The 12958-nt window shown below is 53.9% G+C and overlaps 2 protein-coding genes across 24 annotated transcripts in view; both read left to right on the top strand.

The window, feature by feature from the left end:
- Window positions 1–4392, top strand: part of LOC120819658 (indian hedgehog B protein) — an 8137-nt gene extending 3745 nt beyond the window's left edge. The window contains exons 2-3 of the mRNA XM_040177301.2: window positions 94–355; window positions 2808–4392. Coding sequence (XP_040033235.2) covers window positions 94–355; window positions 2808–3469 — 924 coding nt within the window. The 3' untranslated portion in view covers window positions 3470–4392. The remainder of the gene's footprint in view (window positions 1–93; window positions 356–2807) is intronic.
- Window positions 4393–4439: 47 nt separating this feature from the next.
- On the top strand, window positions 4440–12866 carry bin1b (bridging integrator 1b). Of its 23 annotated transcripts, none has more exons than XM_040177187.2 (19): window positions 4440–4945; window positions 7736–7816; window positions 7903–7957; window positions 8036–8130; window positions 8267–8302; window positions 8513–8608; window positions 8696–8803; window positions 9012–9104; window positions 9404–9489; window positions 9582–9657; window positions 9871–9926; window positions 10009–10053; window positions 10659–10701; window positions 10846–10992; window positions 11480–11500; window positions 11696–11857; window positions 11974–12027; window positions 12121–12222; window positions 12308–12866. In XM_040177187.2, exons 1-19 carry the CDS (start codon window positions 4865–4867, stop codon window positions 12407–12409), a joined length of 1539 nt encoding a protein of 512 aa, XP_040033121.2. In that variant the 5' UTR covers window positions 4440–4864; the 3' UTR covers window positions 12410–12866. The 23 variants fall into 23 exon arrangements, with proteins under 23 accessions (XP_040033121.2, XP_077959226.1, XP_040033129.2 ...); XM_078103100.1 differs by having other exon boundaries at window positions 10659–10702; window positions 10838–10992; XM_040177195.2 differs by lacking the exon at window positions 8267–8302.
- Window positions 12867–12958: the final 92 nt, after the last annotated feature.

The raw sequence follows: 12958 nt of genomic DNA, 5'->3' as shown, positions 1-12958 counted from the left end.
ATCTGCAGCCGTTGAATACAAACGTTTCTGCAGGTTTTTCAAAATAAAAGCGCTCGCTGTCTCCATGTGAACCATGCGCGTCTTCTCCTCCAGCGCTGCAAAGACAAGCTGAACTCTCTGGCCATCTCGGTGATGAACCTGTGGCCCGGGGTCCGCCTGCGGGTCACCGAGGGCTGGGACGAGGACGGCCACCACTCGGAGGAGTCGCTGCACTACGAGGGCCGGGCCGTGGACATCACCACCTCGGACCGGGACCGCAACAAGTACGCCATGCTGGCGCGGCTGGCGGTGGAGGCGGGCTTCGACTGGGTCTATTACGAGTCCAAGGCCCACATCCACTGCAGCGTCAAGTCAGGTGAGCCTTTTGGTTTTCAAAGTAAAAGCCCCAGGACGCTTGGATCTCATTTGAAAGGTTTAACAAGCATCTTTCTCTCCGGATAACACGACTTATTCCAAGCAAATCCATCCCAGTGAGCCGGTTACTGGTTGTGTCCTTCATCCTGGTGAAGCTTTAACCCTCATGAACATTTGCATGTAGCTTTGTTTACTTCACAAAGCTACCTGATCACTAACCCTCCTGCTCGCACCGAAACCCACTTCAGCTCTCACCTTTTCCACCGTTTCTCTGTCCGTCTCGCTTCCTCGCATTTACGTCCCACGTCCCGTCTCCACTACTTTACCAATACAAAAATTCTCCTGGTGAATCGGTGACAGCTGATTCAAGAGGGACGTTTTAGCTCCAGCATCCAATCACGGAGCGTGAAGGTCTGAGGCTAAAGATCACCAGACTGTTTCTCTTCCCCATTTTAATCTTTGATCTGCTGCTGCTCTCACCAGCTTCCTCTCCATGGCAACACCGCCGAGGCTCATGGGTACTGTAGTATTTGCAGCCACAATGTGACTAAAAACACAAGGTGTCAGACAGAAAGTGGATGAATGGTGTGTTTATATTCCCACGAGTAGGTTGCATGTTAATACCTGAGGACACGTTGACATCAAGGCTCACGGTTTAAGGATTCTCCTCTTTCTCTTTTTCCTACTTCATCTCTCCTTTCCCTTCCCTTGTCTCTCCTTCCCTCCCAGATCGGGTTACGAGAGCCCGGTCCTTGACTTGATCAGAAGGGCAACCAATCAAGTTGGTATTTTAATCATGTTTTTAACTTCTTTTTTAAATTTCCTTTAAAAGAATTTGTTCAAAATTCCTCATAACAGAAGTTGTTGTTGAGAAGATTCAAACCGCCTTAAGGACACTTAAAGGGGGCAGCGGAGGAAACGAGCACTAGGGGGCAGCGGAGGAAACGAGCACTAGGGGGCAGCGGAGGAAACGAGCACTAGGGGGCAGCGGAGGAAACAAGCACTAGGGGCAGCGGAGGAAACGAGCACTAGGGGGCAGCGGAGGAAACGAGCACTAGGGGCCAGCAGAGGAAACGAGCACTAGGGGGCAGCGGAGGAAACGAGCACTAGGGGGCAGCGGAGGAAACGAGCACTAGGGGGCAGCGGAGGAAACGAGCACTAGGGGGCAGCGGAGGAAACGAGCACTAGGGGGCAGCGGAGGAAACGAGCACTAGGGGCAGCGGAGGAAACGAGCACTAGGGGGCAGCGGAGGAAACGAGCACTAGGGGGCAGCGGAGGAAACGAGCACTAGGGGGCAGCGGAGGAAACGAGCACTAGGGGGCAGCGGAGGAAACGAGCACTAGGGGGCAGCGGAGGAAACGAGCACTAGGGGGCAGCGGAGGAAACGAGCACTAGGGGGCAGCGGAGGAAACGAGCACTAGGGGGCAGCGGAGGAAACGAGCACTAGGGGGCAGCGGAGGAAACGAGCACTAGGGGGCAGCGGAGGAAACGAGCACTAGGGGGCAGCGGAGGAAACGAGCACTAGGGGGCAGCGGAGGAAACGAGCACTAGGGGGCAGCGGAGGAAACGAGCACTAGGGGGCAGCGGAGGAAACGAGCACTAGGGGGCAGCGGAGGAAACGAGCACTAGGGGGCAGCAGAGGAAACGAGCACTAGGGGGCAGCAGAGGAAACGAGCACTAGGGGGCAGCGGAGGAAACGAGCACTAGGGGGCAGCGGAGGAAACGAGCACTAGGGGGCAGCAGAGGAAACGAGCACTAGGGGCAGCGGAGGAAACGAGCACTAGGGGGCAGCGGAGGAAACGAGCACTAGGGGGCAGCGGAGGAAACGAGCACTAGGGGGCAGCAGAGCACCAGAACCTGAAAGGCACGACTAACATTTCCGACGTTTCTGTTTTTATTAGCATTATTTTGTATTAAACTAAATGCACATATTGCTGAGCAAACATATTTAAACTATCGCGACATCTGCAGGCTCAGGAAACAATATATTTAAAAAAAGAGAATATATATTTTTAAATAATAATTAAATATCCATCCATCCTCACACCGCTCATCCTGCACACGGGGTCTTGGGGGGCTGGAGTCTGTCCAGCCTGCTTCAGGTGATAGACGGGTTCATCCTGGACGGGTCACCAGCCAATCACAGAGACACACAACCACTCACACACCTACAGGCAACTAGTCCCCATCAACCTGATCCCCAGAGCAGGTCTCTGGACTGTGGGGGGAAGACGCCGCTTTAGTGTCTCACACACACACACGCACACGCACACACGGTTGTTCTGCTCACTGTTCCTTGATGTTTGAAGGAAGAAGTCAATATAATATAGAAGTCACGGATAAATAATCTAATACATGTGATGAGATCGTCTCATCTCCATGATCGCATTCAAAGTCATATTTGACTTTCTCCATGCCGCCGCCCTTTGACCCCCCCTCTGTCCCCCGGTCAGATCACTCCATGGCGGCTAAATCCGGAGGCTGCTTCCCCGCCGAGGCCTCGGTGACGTTGGCGAGCGGCGCTCAGAAGTCCATCGGCGACCTGCGACCAGGCGAGCGGGTCCTGGCGGCGGCGGGCGGCGAGCTGGTCTACAGCGAGGTGCTGGTCTTCCTGGACCGGGACCCGGTCACCTGGAAGCTCTTCTACACGCTGCACACGGAGGCCGGAGCGCGCCTCTCGCTCACCGCCGCCCACCTCGTGTTCGTGTCCGGGGGGAATTGCTCAGAGGGCGGCGCCCTCGGCGCCGTGTACGCCAGCGACGCCCAGCCGGGGCAGTGCGTGCTGGTGTCGCGGGGGGAGGTGGGCCGGGGGCGTCTGTCCCGGATCACGCGGGTCAGCATGAGGGAGAGCAGGGGGGCCTTCGCGCCGCTCACGCGGCAGGGCACGCTGGTGGTGGACGGGGTGGTGGCGTCCTGCTACGCGGTGGTGGACCAGCACTCCCTGGCCCACTGGGCCTTCTCGCCGCTTCGGCTGCTCCACAGCTGGACTGGTTCCACTGGCAGCCCCCGGGACGGGGTCCACTGGTACTCCCGGCTTTTACACTGGCTGGGCAGGATGCTGCTGGACTCGGGGCGCCTCCACCCGCTGGGCGCGGCGGCCCAGGGAGACCGGTGAGGTCAGCCAAAGGACGCAAGGGTGGAGACTTCTGACTGGACAGGACCACGATGGACCGCCTGACGCCTGGGTTTCTCCTGAGGCATCATGGGAGTTTTATAAGGAGGGAGGAAGGAGCCGCGAGCGGACAAAGGTGAACCAAAAGAAACACTCCGAGTCAAAAGACTCTAAGAAAAAGACCAAGTGACTCTGGGGAACCATAATCCCTTAATAATCCCTTAATCTACACTTTACACTTGGGTTATCATCTTAAGGGCTCATTGAGGTCGGATACATTTGCAGGTACAAAATACTGAGCTTTTAAGGGATTTTCTTCTTCATCTTCACCCTCTTATTGGGGGTCGGATCGCAGGGGCCAGCAGGGGCCAGCAGGGGCCCCCAAACACCCCCTTCCCTCCTCCACATGGACCAGCTGAGACTGGGGGGGTCCAGTGTGGAGCTCTAATCTCTCTAGTCCTCCCCAAGGCCTCGTCCCGGTATTCAGGTATCTTTTGCCACTTCAGCAATGTTCCAAATAAATATCGTATCACGTGGATTTAACGCCATTTATGTTTAAATAACTTCAGCTTCACTGTTACTGGTTAAACATGAATCTTCATCGGAAATCACTTTAATTTGTGCAAAAAAAACATGAAAAATCCTAATATGTTACAGTTGTAAAATAATAATGAGTAACATGAACTAAAGTAAACGTCATCTTAAACTATAACTTGATTAGTCAGATATGTCAAACGGAATGTGTCAATAAAGGGAAAGTATGAAGTAATGAATCCCATTAAGCTCTGAATACTGATGTGTGTTATATTCTATTTAATAATACTGCTTTAATCAATAAATTATAGAGTGTATTTAAGTATCATTTGTTTACACAAATCCAATATTGTTTCTGAAGTTATTTTTTAAATTAAATGATATGTAAATGACCTGAGTGTTGTCCGTGAACGCACCACCGGTGCCACCCACCGGCTGCGGGACGGATTTAGGCTTCACTTCGGACTGTGTGTGCGCGCAGCGACGGACACACACCACTTGCATGCGTGCAACAGATGCCGGCTAATAATACCGCCGCGCTGCGCCTTTAAGGAGGAAACCCAAACCCCGCGCGCGTCCTGTCTCCATCATTTATCAGAGGAGCAGCCGAGCCGCGAGCCTCTTTCTGCCGGCTCCCTGTTGTCTCGTCCCACATAAACCGGATTAAGTTACGCGTCGCGCCTCTGAGAAGCGGCCACCGGATTAGAGTCACGCGCAGCGAGCCGCGTCGCCCCGCCGACGGGTTTTACGCACGGTCGGCTTCCAGAGTAGAGGGTCTCCTTCAACGACCCCCCCGCCTCCAGCCTCCTGACCCCCGCGTCTCTCTCCTTCTGCACCGCCGGGGAGCCCTCCACGCCGCCGGACATGGCCGAGATGGGGAAAGGGGGCACGGCCGGGAAACTGGCCATCAGCGTCCAGAAGAGGCTGACCAGAGCGCAGGAGAAGGTACGCATGTCCCCCTGACCCCGGGACACGACTTTTCACCTCCGCGTGCCTCTCACGTAGTGGCACCCCGTCGGGTCGGGGGTGTAGCTGCTGCATCGACTCACTGTTGGGTGTCTGGGACACAACGGGGGGCCAAGCTGGAGCCGTTACAATAATACATGCGTGTAAATGGGGTCAGGGGTCAAATCTCAACATTATAGATTATCCAAGGATCAATATTTCATAATCACAGATTGAATCGTCATCGGCAGATTGAGATGAAATGGAAAAGCAAAAGGATCCATTCTTTTAAAGTTATTATGGTCTGTCTTCTTAATCACTGGTGCTTAAGCCGAGGTTTTACCCTCTAATCACCAGGAGGGCTGTCCGTCACCCGCAGACATCCCTCACTGTCCTCACGCCCCCCCCCCGACCCCCGACCCCCCCGTGAGGAGGCACAGGTTTCCCCTCATGTTCAGAGGGAGGACCTGGTCTCTGCATACAAACAGAACAGTGACGGGACCATGTCCCACGTCCCGCCGTCCTGCGTTACTGAAGCATTCAGCGCATTTCTATGACTTTGGACGTTAGTCGTGTCCTCAGAAGTACTTTCTAATGCGTAATACTACTTGTACTCAACATGAGCTGCAGGCCACAGACACAGGAAGTAGCTGAAGACTTTCACTTTCAGCACACACTCAGTATCAGGAACCCACTGACACCATTATCGTTATTGTCATTCAGCGAGTAGATGGTTTTGTTGATACTTATATGCTATGAAGCCGTACGGAGGAAACCCAAAGCTCTGAGCTGAGGAGGAAAGTATCACCTTCCTGACGAGGGGGGGGGGGGGGGGGGGCTCGGCCTCAGCTGTCTGTCTGTCTGCAGTGACAACGGGGCCACGCATTTACCACTCGTGTCCTTAAAGGTTTCATCAGAATGTGCTTTTACACAACCAGTTAAGTTGAATGACGTCGTTATTCTAGATAGCGAGTTTGGTTCAGAGCGCCGCGGTCGTCATGGTGATCAGGAACATCACGTCTCATGAAGCGTCAGCTGTGCACAAAGACGTGATGCTTTCCATGATTTACAATTCAAAGCTAAAGTTAAAGAAGCTCACAGTTGCTCTGCCTGCACACCTGTCTCCCCCCCCCCCCCCCCCCCCCCCCCCCCCCCCTCTCACCCCAGGGGGGGGGGGGGGGGCAATCTATCTATAGCCCCTTCAGGCCTCCTCCCCACTTTTAATAAACCACAAACTAGCCGTGTACTCCGGAGTATTTCTGAGGGGAACTGAACACCGAGACACACACACACACACACACACACACACCCCGACACACACACACACACACACACACACACACCCCGACACACACACACACACACACACACACACACACCCCGACACACACACACACACACACACACACACACACACACACACACACACCCCGACACACACACACACACACACACACACACACATCCCGACACACACACACACACACACACACACCCCGACACACACACACACACACACACACACACACCCCGACACACACACACACACACACACACCCCGACACACACACACACACACACCCCGACACACACACACACACACACACATCCCGACACACACTCACCCCCCCACACACACACACACACAGACACACACACACACACACACACAAACACACACACACCCCGACACACACACACAGACACACACACACACGACACACACACACAAACACACACACACACAGACACACACACCCCGACACACACACACACACACACACACACACACACACACACCCCGACACACACACACACACACACAGACACACACACACACGACACACACACACACACACACACAAACACACACACACACACCCCGACACACACACACACACACACCCCGACACACACACACACACACACACACACCCCCCGACATACACACACACACACACACACACACCTCAAATGCTGTACAACCCACTACACCGAAGTTTACTTCCACACTTCACGGAGGGTCCCTGAAGGCACCACGAAGCGTTTGACAGGTGCACAATGAGACGGTGAAGGACACGCCAGTTGTGTCTCCAAATATAGATCCACATTTAAATAGACATGAATACGTCTAAACTGCAGACACGCGCTGGAAATGAAAGACACCACAAAGAAGCAGAAAGGGAAACAACAGACGTCACACAGAGCGCTGCTGTGTGTGTGTGCGTGTGCGTGCGTGTGCGTGTGGAGCAGAGGGGAAGTCCCCGTCGGGCTGATGGAGGTTTGTGTATCGGTCACAGGATTAGGGCAGCAGGTGGTGCTGATGGAGGCTCAGATTAGCCGGTGACCTTGTCTAAGGAGCGAAATGAGCAAATCGCTTTAAATGAATGTGACATCATCATTACACATCTAATGTTAAGAGTTACTCAACATATGTTTAACAATAGATCATTGTGAATTAAAATGTAAAAACAATTAAAAAAACACTGATAAAATAGCTGATAGAAATTAATTGGATTAAAAATATAAAAATATAAATAGATGTATGAAATTTAAAAATAGGCATCTGTAGACAATTTGAAGAGAACATTTGTCAAATATAAAGAAAATATTTTTTGTGGAATAATATAAGTTTTCTTATTTCTAAATCAAGGAAGGAACCTGAAGGAACCTGCGCCGGTGTCACCGGGTCATTTGGTCATTGACCTTTGACCTCCTCATCTCTAACGTGTCGTTGACCTACAAACACCTCTCTGTTGTCGTATTGAGCGCGTGCCGTCTGCTCTGCAGGTCATGCAGAAGCTCGGCAAAGCGGACGAGACGCGAGACGCCGCCTTCGAGGAAATGGTGGCAAACTTCAACAAGCAGATGGTCAGCGGCCTCCTACTGCTCGATTTAAACACGTGTCTCTGCATGCAGCACAGAGGTCCACAGTGACGCTGCCTTTGCCCCCACAGACAGAGGGCGGTAAGCTGCAGAAGGACCTGAAGGCCTACCTGCTGGCAGTGAAGAGTGAGTGATGCAGGTAACCGGGCCGCGTGACTCCTCCTCCTCCTCCTCTTCCTCACGCCCGCCTCTCTTGTGTTGCAGCCATGCACGACGCGTCCCGCCGGCTGCAGGACTGCCTCGCCGACATGTACGAGCCCGACTGGTTCGGCAAAGAGGAGATGGACGCGCTGACGGAGGTGAGACAGCGGACGCCGCCCCCCCCGGCCTGGGGACAGAATACAGTGTTACCGTGTGCCTTCTTTTCTCCCCCCTAAGAGCTGTGCATGACTCTCCCCCTCTCTCCTCTCATAACTGCATGCGTCTGTCCTGAAGGAGATGATAGAGAAGGAGATGGACAATAACTTGGAGGTAAAAGGCAGAGACAGGAAGCTCATCGCTGAGGCAGAAACATCAGGGACCAACTGCTATTGCTACATGTCAGACTCACTTTACGATGAAGGGTTCTAATGCAAAGGAGCATTTCTGCATCAGATACACTCATCAGTCATTGTGCATAATGAGTGTTTTCAGTGAGAGAATCCGTCTCATCCTCTGTGTGTGTGTGTGTGCGTCTTGAAGGACACAGACACGCTGTGGTTGGACTACCACCAGAACATCATGGATAAACCCTTGACCTCTCTGGACTCGTACCTGGCTCAGTTCCCCGATATTAAGGTCTTTGTTTCTTCTTCTTCTCACATTTTGAGTCCCCTGATTATGAAGAAATAAACAGGTCATAATCTGACCTGAGATCTGCTGCAGGCTCGCATTGCCAAGCGCGACAGGAAGATGGTGGACTTTGACAGCGCGCGGCATCACTTCAGCTCCTTACAGAAAGGGAAGAAGAAGGATGAGGCCAAGATCGCCAAGGTAACCACCTGTGTGTGTGTGTGTGTGTGTGGATAATGAGATGTTAAAGTCTACAGGACCAGTTCTGGACTCAAGGTGGTCCGAGTTACACGCACAGACCCTTTAAAGTTGGAGCTAATGAAGCGTATCTAACTGCTAACTAACATCTTTGTGTGTTGGGTTGTTTGCTTTCCTTCCCTCCTCCTCCTGCATGGTGTGTGTTGGGTAGCAAGCGGCTCTGTTGGAGATGGCGGCTCCCAGCTGGGCTCAGGGTTTGATATCAGCCCACCAGGTGGCTCAGACTAACCTCTCCTTCAACCAGGTGAAACTCTGGTTCATCCCCCCGTGTGACGTGTGTGTGTGACAAAGCCTAGAAAAGCGTCACTGATGGATTCGTTGGAAGCGTCTTCTTCTCTGTGATCGTGTGCTTCGCTGTAATTTGACCCCAAATCCAAACTGTCTTTGTGCCGTAGAAGAAGAAGAAGTTTGACTCACGTAGTTATGAAACCCTGTAGCGTTTGTCTGCATGTCATAGAAACACTAAGAGGCACGACGGACACACAGTCGTGGTATTAATCTGTGTGTGTGTGTGTGTGTGTCTGTGTGTGTGTGTGTGTGCAGGCCGAGGAGGAGCTGGGTCGCGCTCAGAAGATTTTCGAGGAGCTGAACGTGGAGTTACAAGATGAGCTTCCATCACTGTGGGACAAGTGAGACTTTTCTTCTGCTTCTTCTACAAAGGCTTTCATGACTCGGGTCACATGTTTAAACTGTGTGTGTGTGTGTGTGTGTGTGTCTGTAGTCGTGTTGGCGTCTATGTTAACACATTCCAGGGCCTGGCAGGTCATCAGGAGAAGTTCCACGGGGAAATGAGCAAGGTGAGCTGACGTGTTGCTGTGTGATGGATAGATGATCAATAGACGTACTGATGGATGATCAATAGACGTACTGGTGGATGATCAGCAGACTTATTGGTAGATGATCAGCAGACTTATTGGTAGATGATCAATAGACGTACTGGTGGATGATCAGCAGACTTATTGGTGGATGATCAGCAGACGTACTGATTGTTATCCGCTCCGTCTCCTCAGCTCAGCCAGAACCTGAACGACATCATGACCAAACTGGAGGAGCAGCGGGAGCTGAAGTAAGTGAAGCTTCCAGTCTCTTTAGAGGTCCACCTGGTGTGGAGCAATGTCAATAATGTCCTCACACGCCCCCCACTGCAGAAAAGATGCTTCTGCAGCAGCAAAGACAGGCGAAGGATCCAGGAGGTAAAACGGAGCACGAAGTGTTTTCATCTTCTCAAGACTAACGTGCGTTTGTTTGAGTGGAATGTGACCTGCTAACCAGCTGCAGCAAGTAAACGACTAACTACCACACTACACGTTCTACCACCTGGGCTTTAATGTAAAGGGGGGAAATAACAGATGAAATGTCCCTCTGAGGTTATGATGGTGATTCAGCTTCCCTCTAAATGACATTCACCTGAGTCGCTGTGTGCAGTTAGAGAGAGCAGGACGTCTCCTGCCTGGACGTCCTCACGGTCCAGCTCCTCTTAGAAGCTCAGCAGAAAGATCTCACCAGGTCCTGCAGCTTCTCAGCTCAGTGACTTCCACCTGCCGCTCACACTTCCTTCCTGCTTCCTGCTTCGCCCGCGACCTCCTGAAGGCGTGGTCATGGTCATGTGACACCTGCACTCACCTGTTGCGCAGCAGACGTTTGATTAAAGTGTTTGTCGCCCTCGTGTGGACGGATGTGAGAGCTGCACGTGTGAGGAGTGTCGGTCGATGCTCCGTCGTCTCCTCCTCCTCCTCCTCCTCCTCCTCCTCCTCCTCCTCCCTTGTCTGACTCCGGCGTCTCTTCCCTTTTCTCCCAGTGAGGGAACCAACCACAGTGAATCAGCCAGCTCGGCACCAAAGGTAAACCTCCACACGTGGCCTCGTCCACATGAGCGGACTGATGGACCATCGGCTAACACGCTGCAGTGTACTAATGTGTCTCTGCCTCTGCACGCGTGCACGTGTGTGCTGTGCGGTCGGGTTTCACCCCTGCTGGCGGCGCAGAGGCCCGGTCCTCCTCCCAGCCGGCCTGCGGCCCGCCCGGCGCCGTCCCCGGACCTGAGGCAGCAGCGGGCGGACTCGGCGGAGGACGAGGAGCCCGACGCCGACTCGGCGGTCACCGCGGCAACCGGCCCCACGACGACGCAGCAGGTCAGGCTGGTTGTTGTGCCGCCACGTAGAGACGCGCTCAGATAGCCGACCCCCCTGACCCCTAGTGCGCGTGTGTGTGTGTGTGTGTGTGTGTGCGTGTGAGGCAGCGTGCGCCCTGGTCAGAGGTCAACCTGCTCGATTGGGATGTGGAGGTTTTACAGCCCGCCACATCGCCCGCTCCCAAGGTGGGTGTGCTAAAGGTCAAAGGTGGGCGGAGCTGAAGGGTGGAACACGTGTGTTCACATACGAATCATTTACAAGTTTAAATGAACCTCGGAGTCCAACCTGCTCCCGTGAGGTCAGAGGTCAGTCATGTGACACAGTTTCTGTGTGCATGGCCGCGCTGCTGATCTGAGATCTGCAGCCCGTTTCACATCATTTGATGTCGCTGCAGAAGGTTGTCAGGTCCATTTAAAACTGTGAGGCTTAATGTTTGAGGACTTTGGTCTCACTGGCTGTCCTGTCTCTGCCCCCCAACCCACGGAAGGCGCCATCATGGGACCCGTGGGTAAGTTCCTGTGCTCTGGTGGACTCTTCCATTCTCAAGTAGAGCACGAGAAGAAATAACAGCATCTTTTTCATCTGAAACCTCCTTCCTCACCTGTACGATGCTCCTCCCACCTTCCCACCCGCCTCCCTTCCTCCGCCCACCCGCCGCAACGCTCCACAACCACCTCCCCCCGCCCCCTCCGACCTGTCGTAGCGAGAACAGACCACCGCAGAGCACGAAGACCAGCGACACCTAGAGGAGGTCCGAGGTGGCTGGGGGGGCGGGGGCCATGCCGCCCCGTCCAGCAGCGAGCCCGGCTGGGGGGCGGACGGGGCCCAGGTGGGAGGTGACTGGGGGGACGCAGGAGAGGCGCAGGTAGGGTAGGAGGAAGGGGGGACCTGGACTTTGAGGATCCGTAGTGAGCGTCCCTCCCCCCCCCCCCCGCCCTGACCTCCTGTTCCAGCTGAACCTCCTGTGCTTGTTTCCTGCAGAATGCGGTGACCAACGGCTCAGACGGAGATCTGCCTCCAGGATTCCTCTACAAGGTGACCCCCCCGCTCCCCCCCCCCCGTGCACGTTGTGGTGAGCTCTCCGTGTCCCCGGCTCACCTGTGGCTCCGCTGTGTGTGTGTGCGTCAGGTGAAAGCGGTCCACGAGTACGCCGCCACCGACGGAGACGAGCTGGAGCTGAAGATCGGAGACGACGTGCTGGTCCTGGCCTTCGACAACCCGGATGAGCAGGTGTCCCCCCCCGGACCCCCCCCCTCACACGCACATTGGTGAGGTGTGTGTGTGTAAACGTTGATCTGAACGCGTCTCCCCGCAGGATGACGGCTGGCTGCTCGGCGTGCTGGAGGCCCACTGGCTGCAGAACAAAGACACTTCAGCCAAAGGCGTCTTCCCCGAGAACTTCACTCAGAAGGTTTAACGGTTCATGCCGCAGATAGAAGCCCCCCCAGGAGGAAGCGTCTCATCTCAGTGTCATCACACGGCCCCGCTGAAAGGTGGTAAACGTGGTGCTACGCCGGTTGTCGTCGTGTGCACGCTGAGCCGAGTGAACGTCTGCATGGAGCTTTGCTCGAGTCGGACCGGAGGAGAGACGCTCCCCGCCGAAGGGGACACCAGCTTCTATCTGACTGGACTTTGACTTCATTCTCGTGCACACTTGCTTTTATTTGGGTTTTGAGTCCTCTTCTCATTGCTGAATGCTGTTCCACTCCAATCAGACATTGAACGCATCACTGCTGTGCACACACGCTGCAGAAGAGACTCTGTTCACCAGCTGAATCCACGCAAACCCTGTTTTTATATTGTGTGGAGTTGTTAACCAGGTGATAACTAATGCTGACCTGTCGGCGTCATTAAAGATGAACCATGAACTACAACTCTTTTCTCTCTGAGTTCTTCTTCCTGCCAGCCGCCGATGTCTGAGAAGGTGAAGCCTGTTCATGTCATTTCATCTGATTCATCATACATT

The sequence above is a fragment of the Gasterosteus aculeatus genome, chromosome 1 (genome assembly GCF_964276395.1).
Source record: "Gasterosteus aculeatus chromosome 1, fGasAcu3.hap1.1, whole genome shotgun sequence".
Lineage (NCBI taxonomy): Eukaryota > Metazoa > Chordata > Actinopteri > Perciformes > Gasterosteidae > Gasterosteus > Gasterosteus aculeatus.
Note: the sequence above shows the minus strand (reverse complement) of the source record. Positions and strands in the feature narration are given on the sequence as shown.

Coding starts and splice junctions, on each gene's coding strand:
- bin1b (XM_078103100.1), top strand. CDS start 4,865: ATGGCCGAGATGGGGAAAGGGGGCACGGCCGGGAAACTGGCCATCAGC. Junction 4,946..7,735: donor TGACCAGAGCGCAGGAGAAG/GTACGCATGTCC, acceptor TCTGCTCTGCAG/GTCATGCAGAAGCTCGGCAA. Junction 10,054..10,658: donor ACAGGCGAAGGATCCAGGAG/GTAAAACGGAGC, acceptor CTTTTCTCCCAG/TGAGGGAACCAACCACAGTG.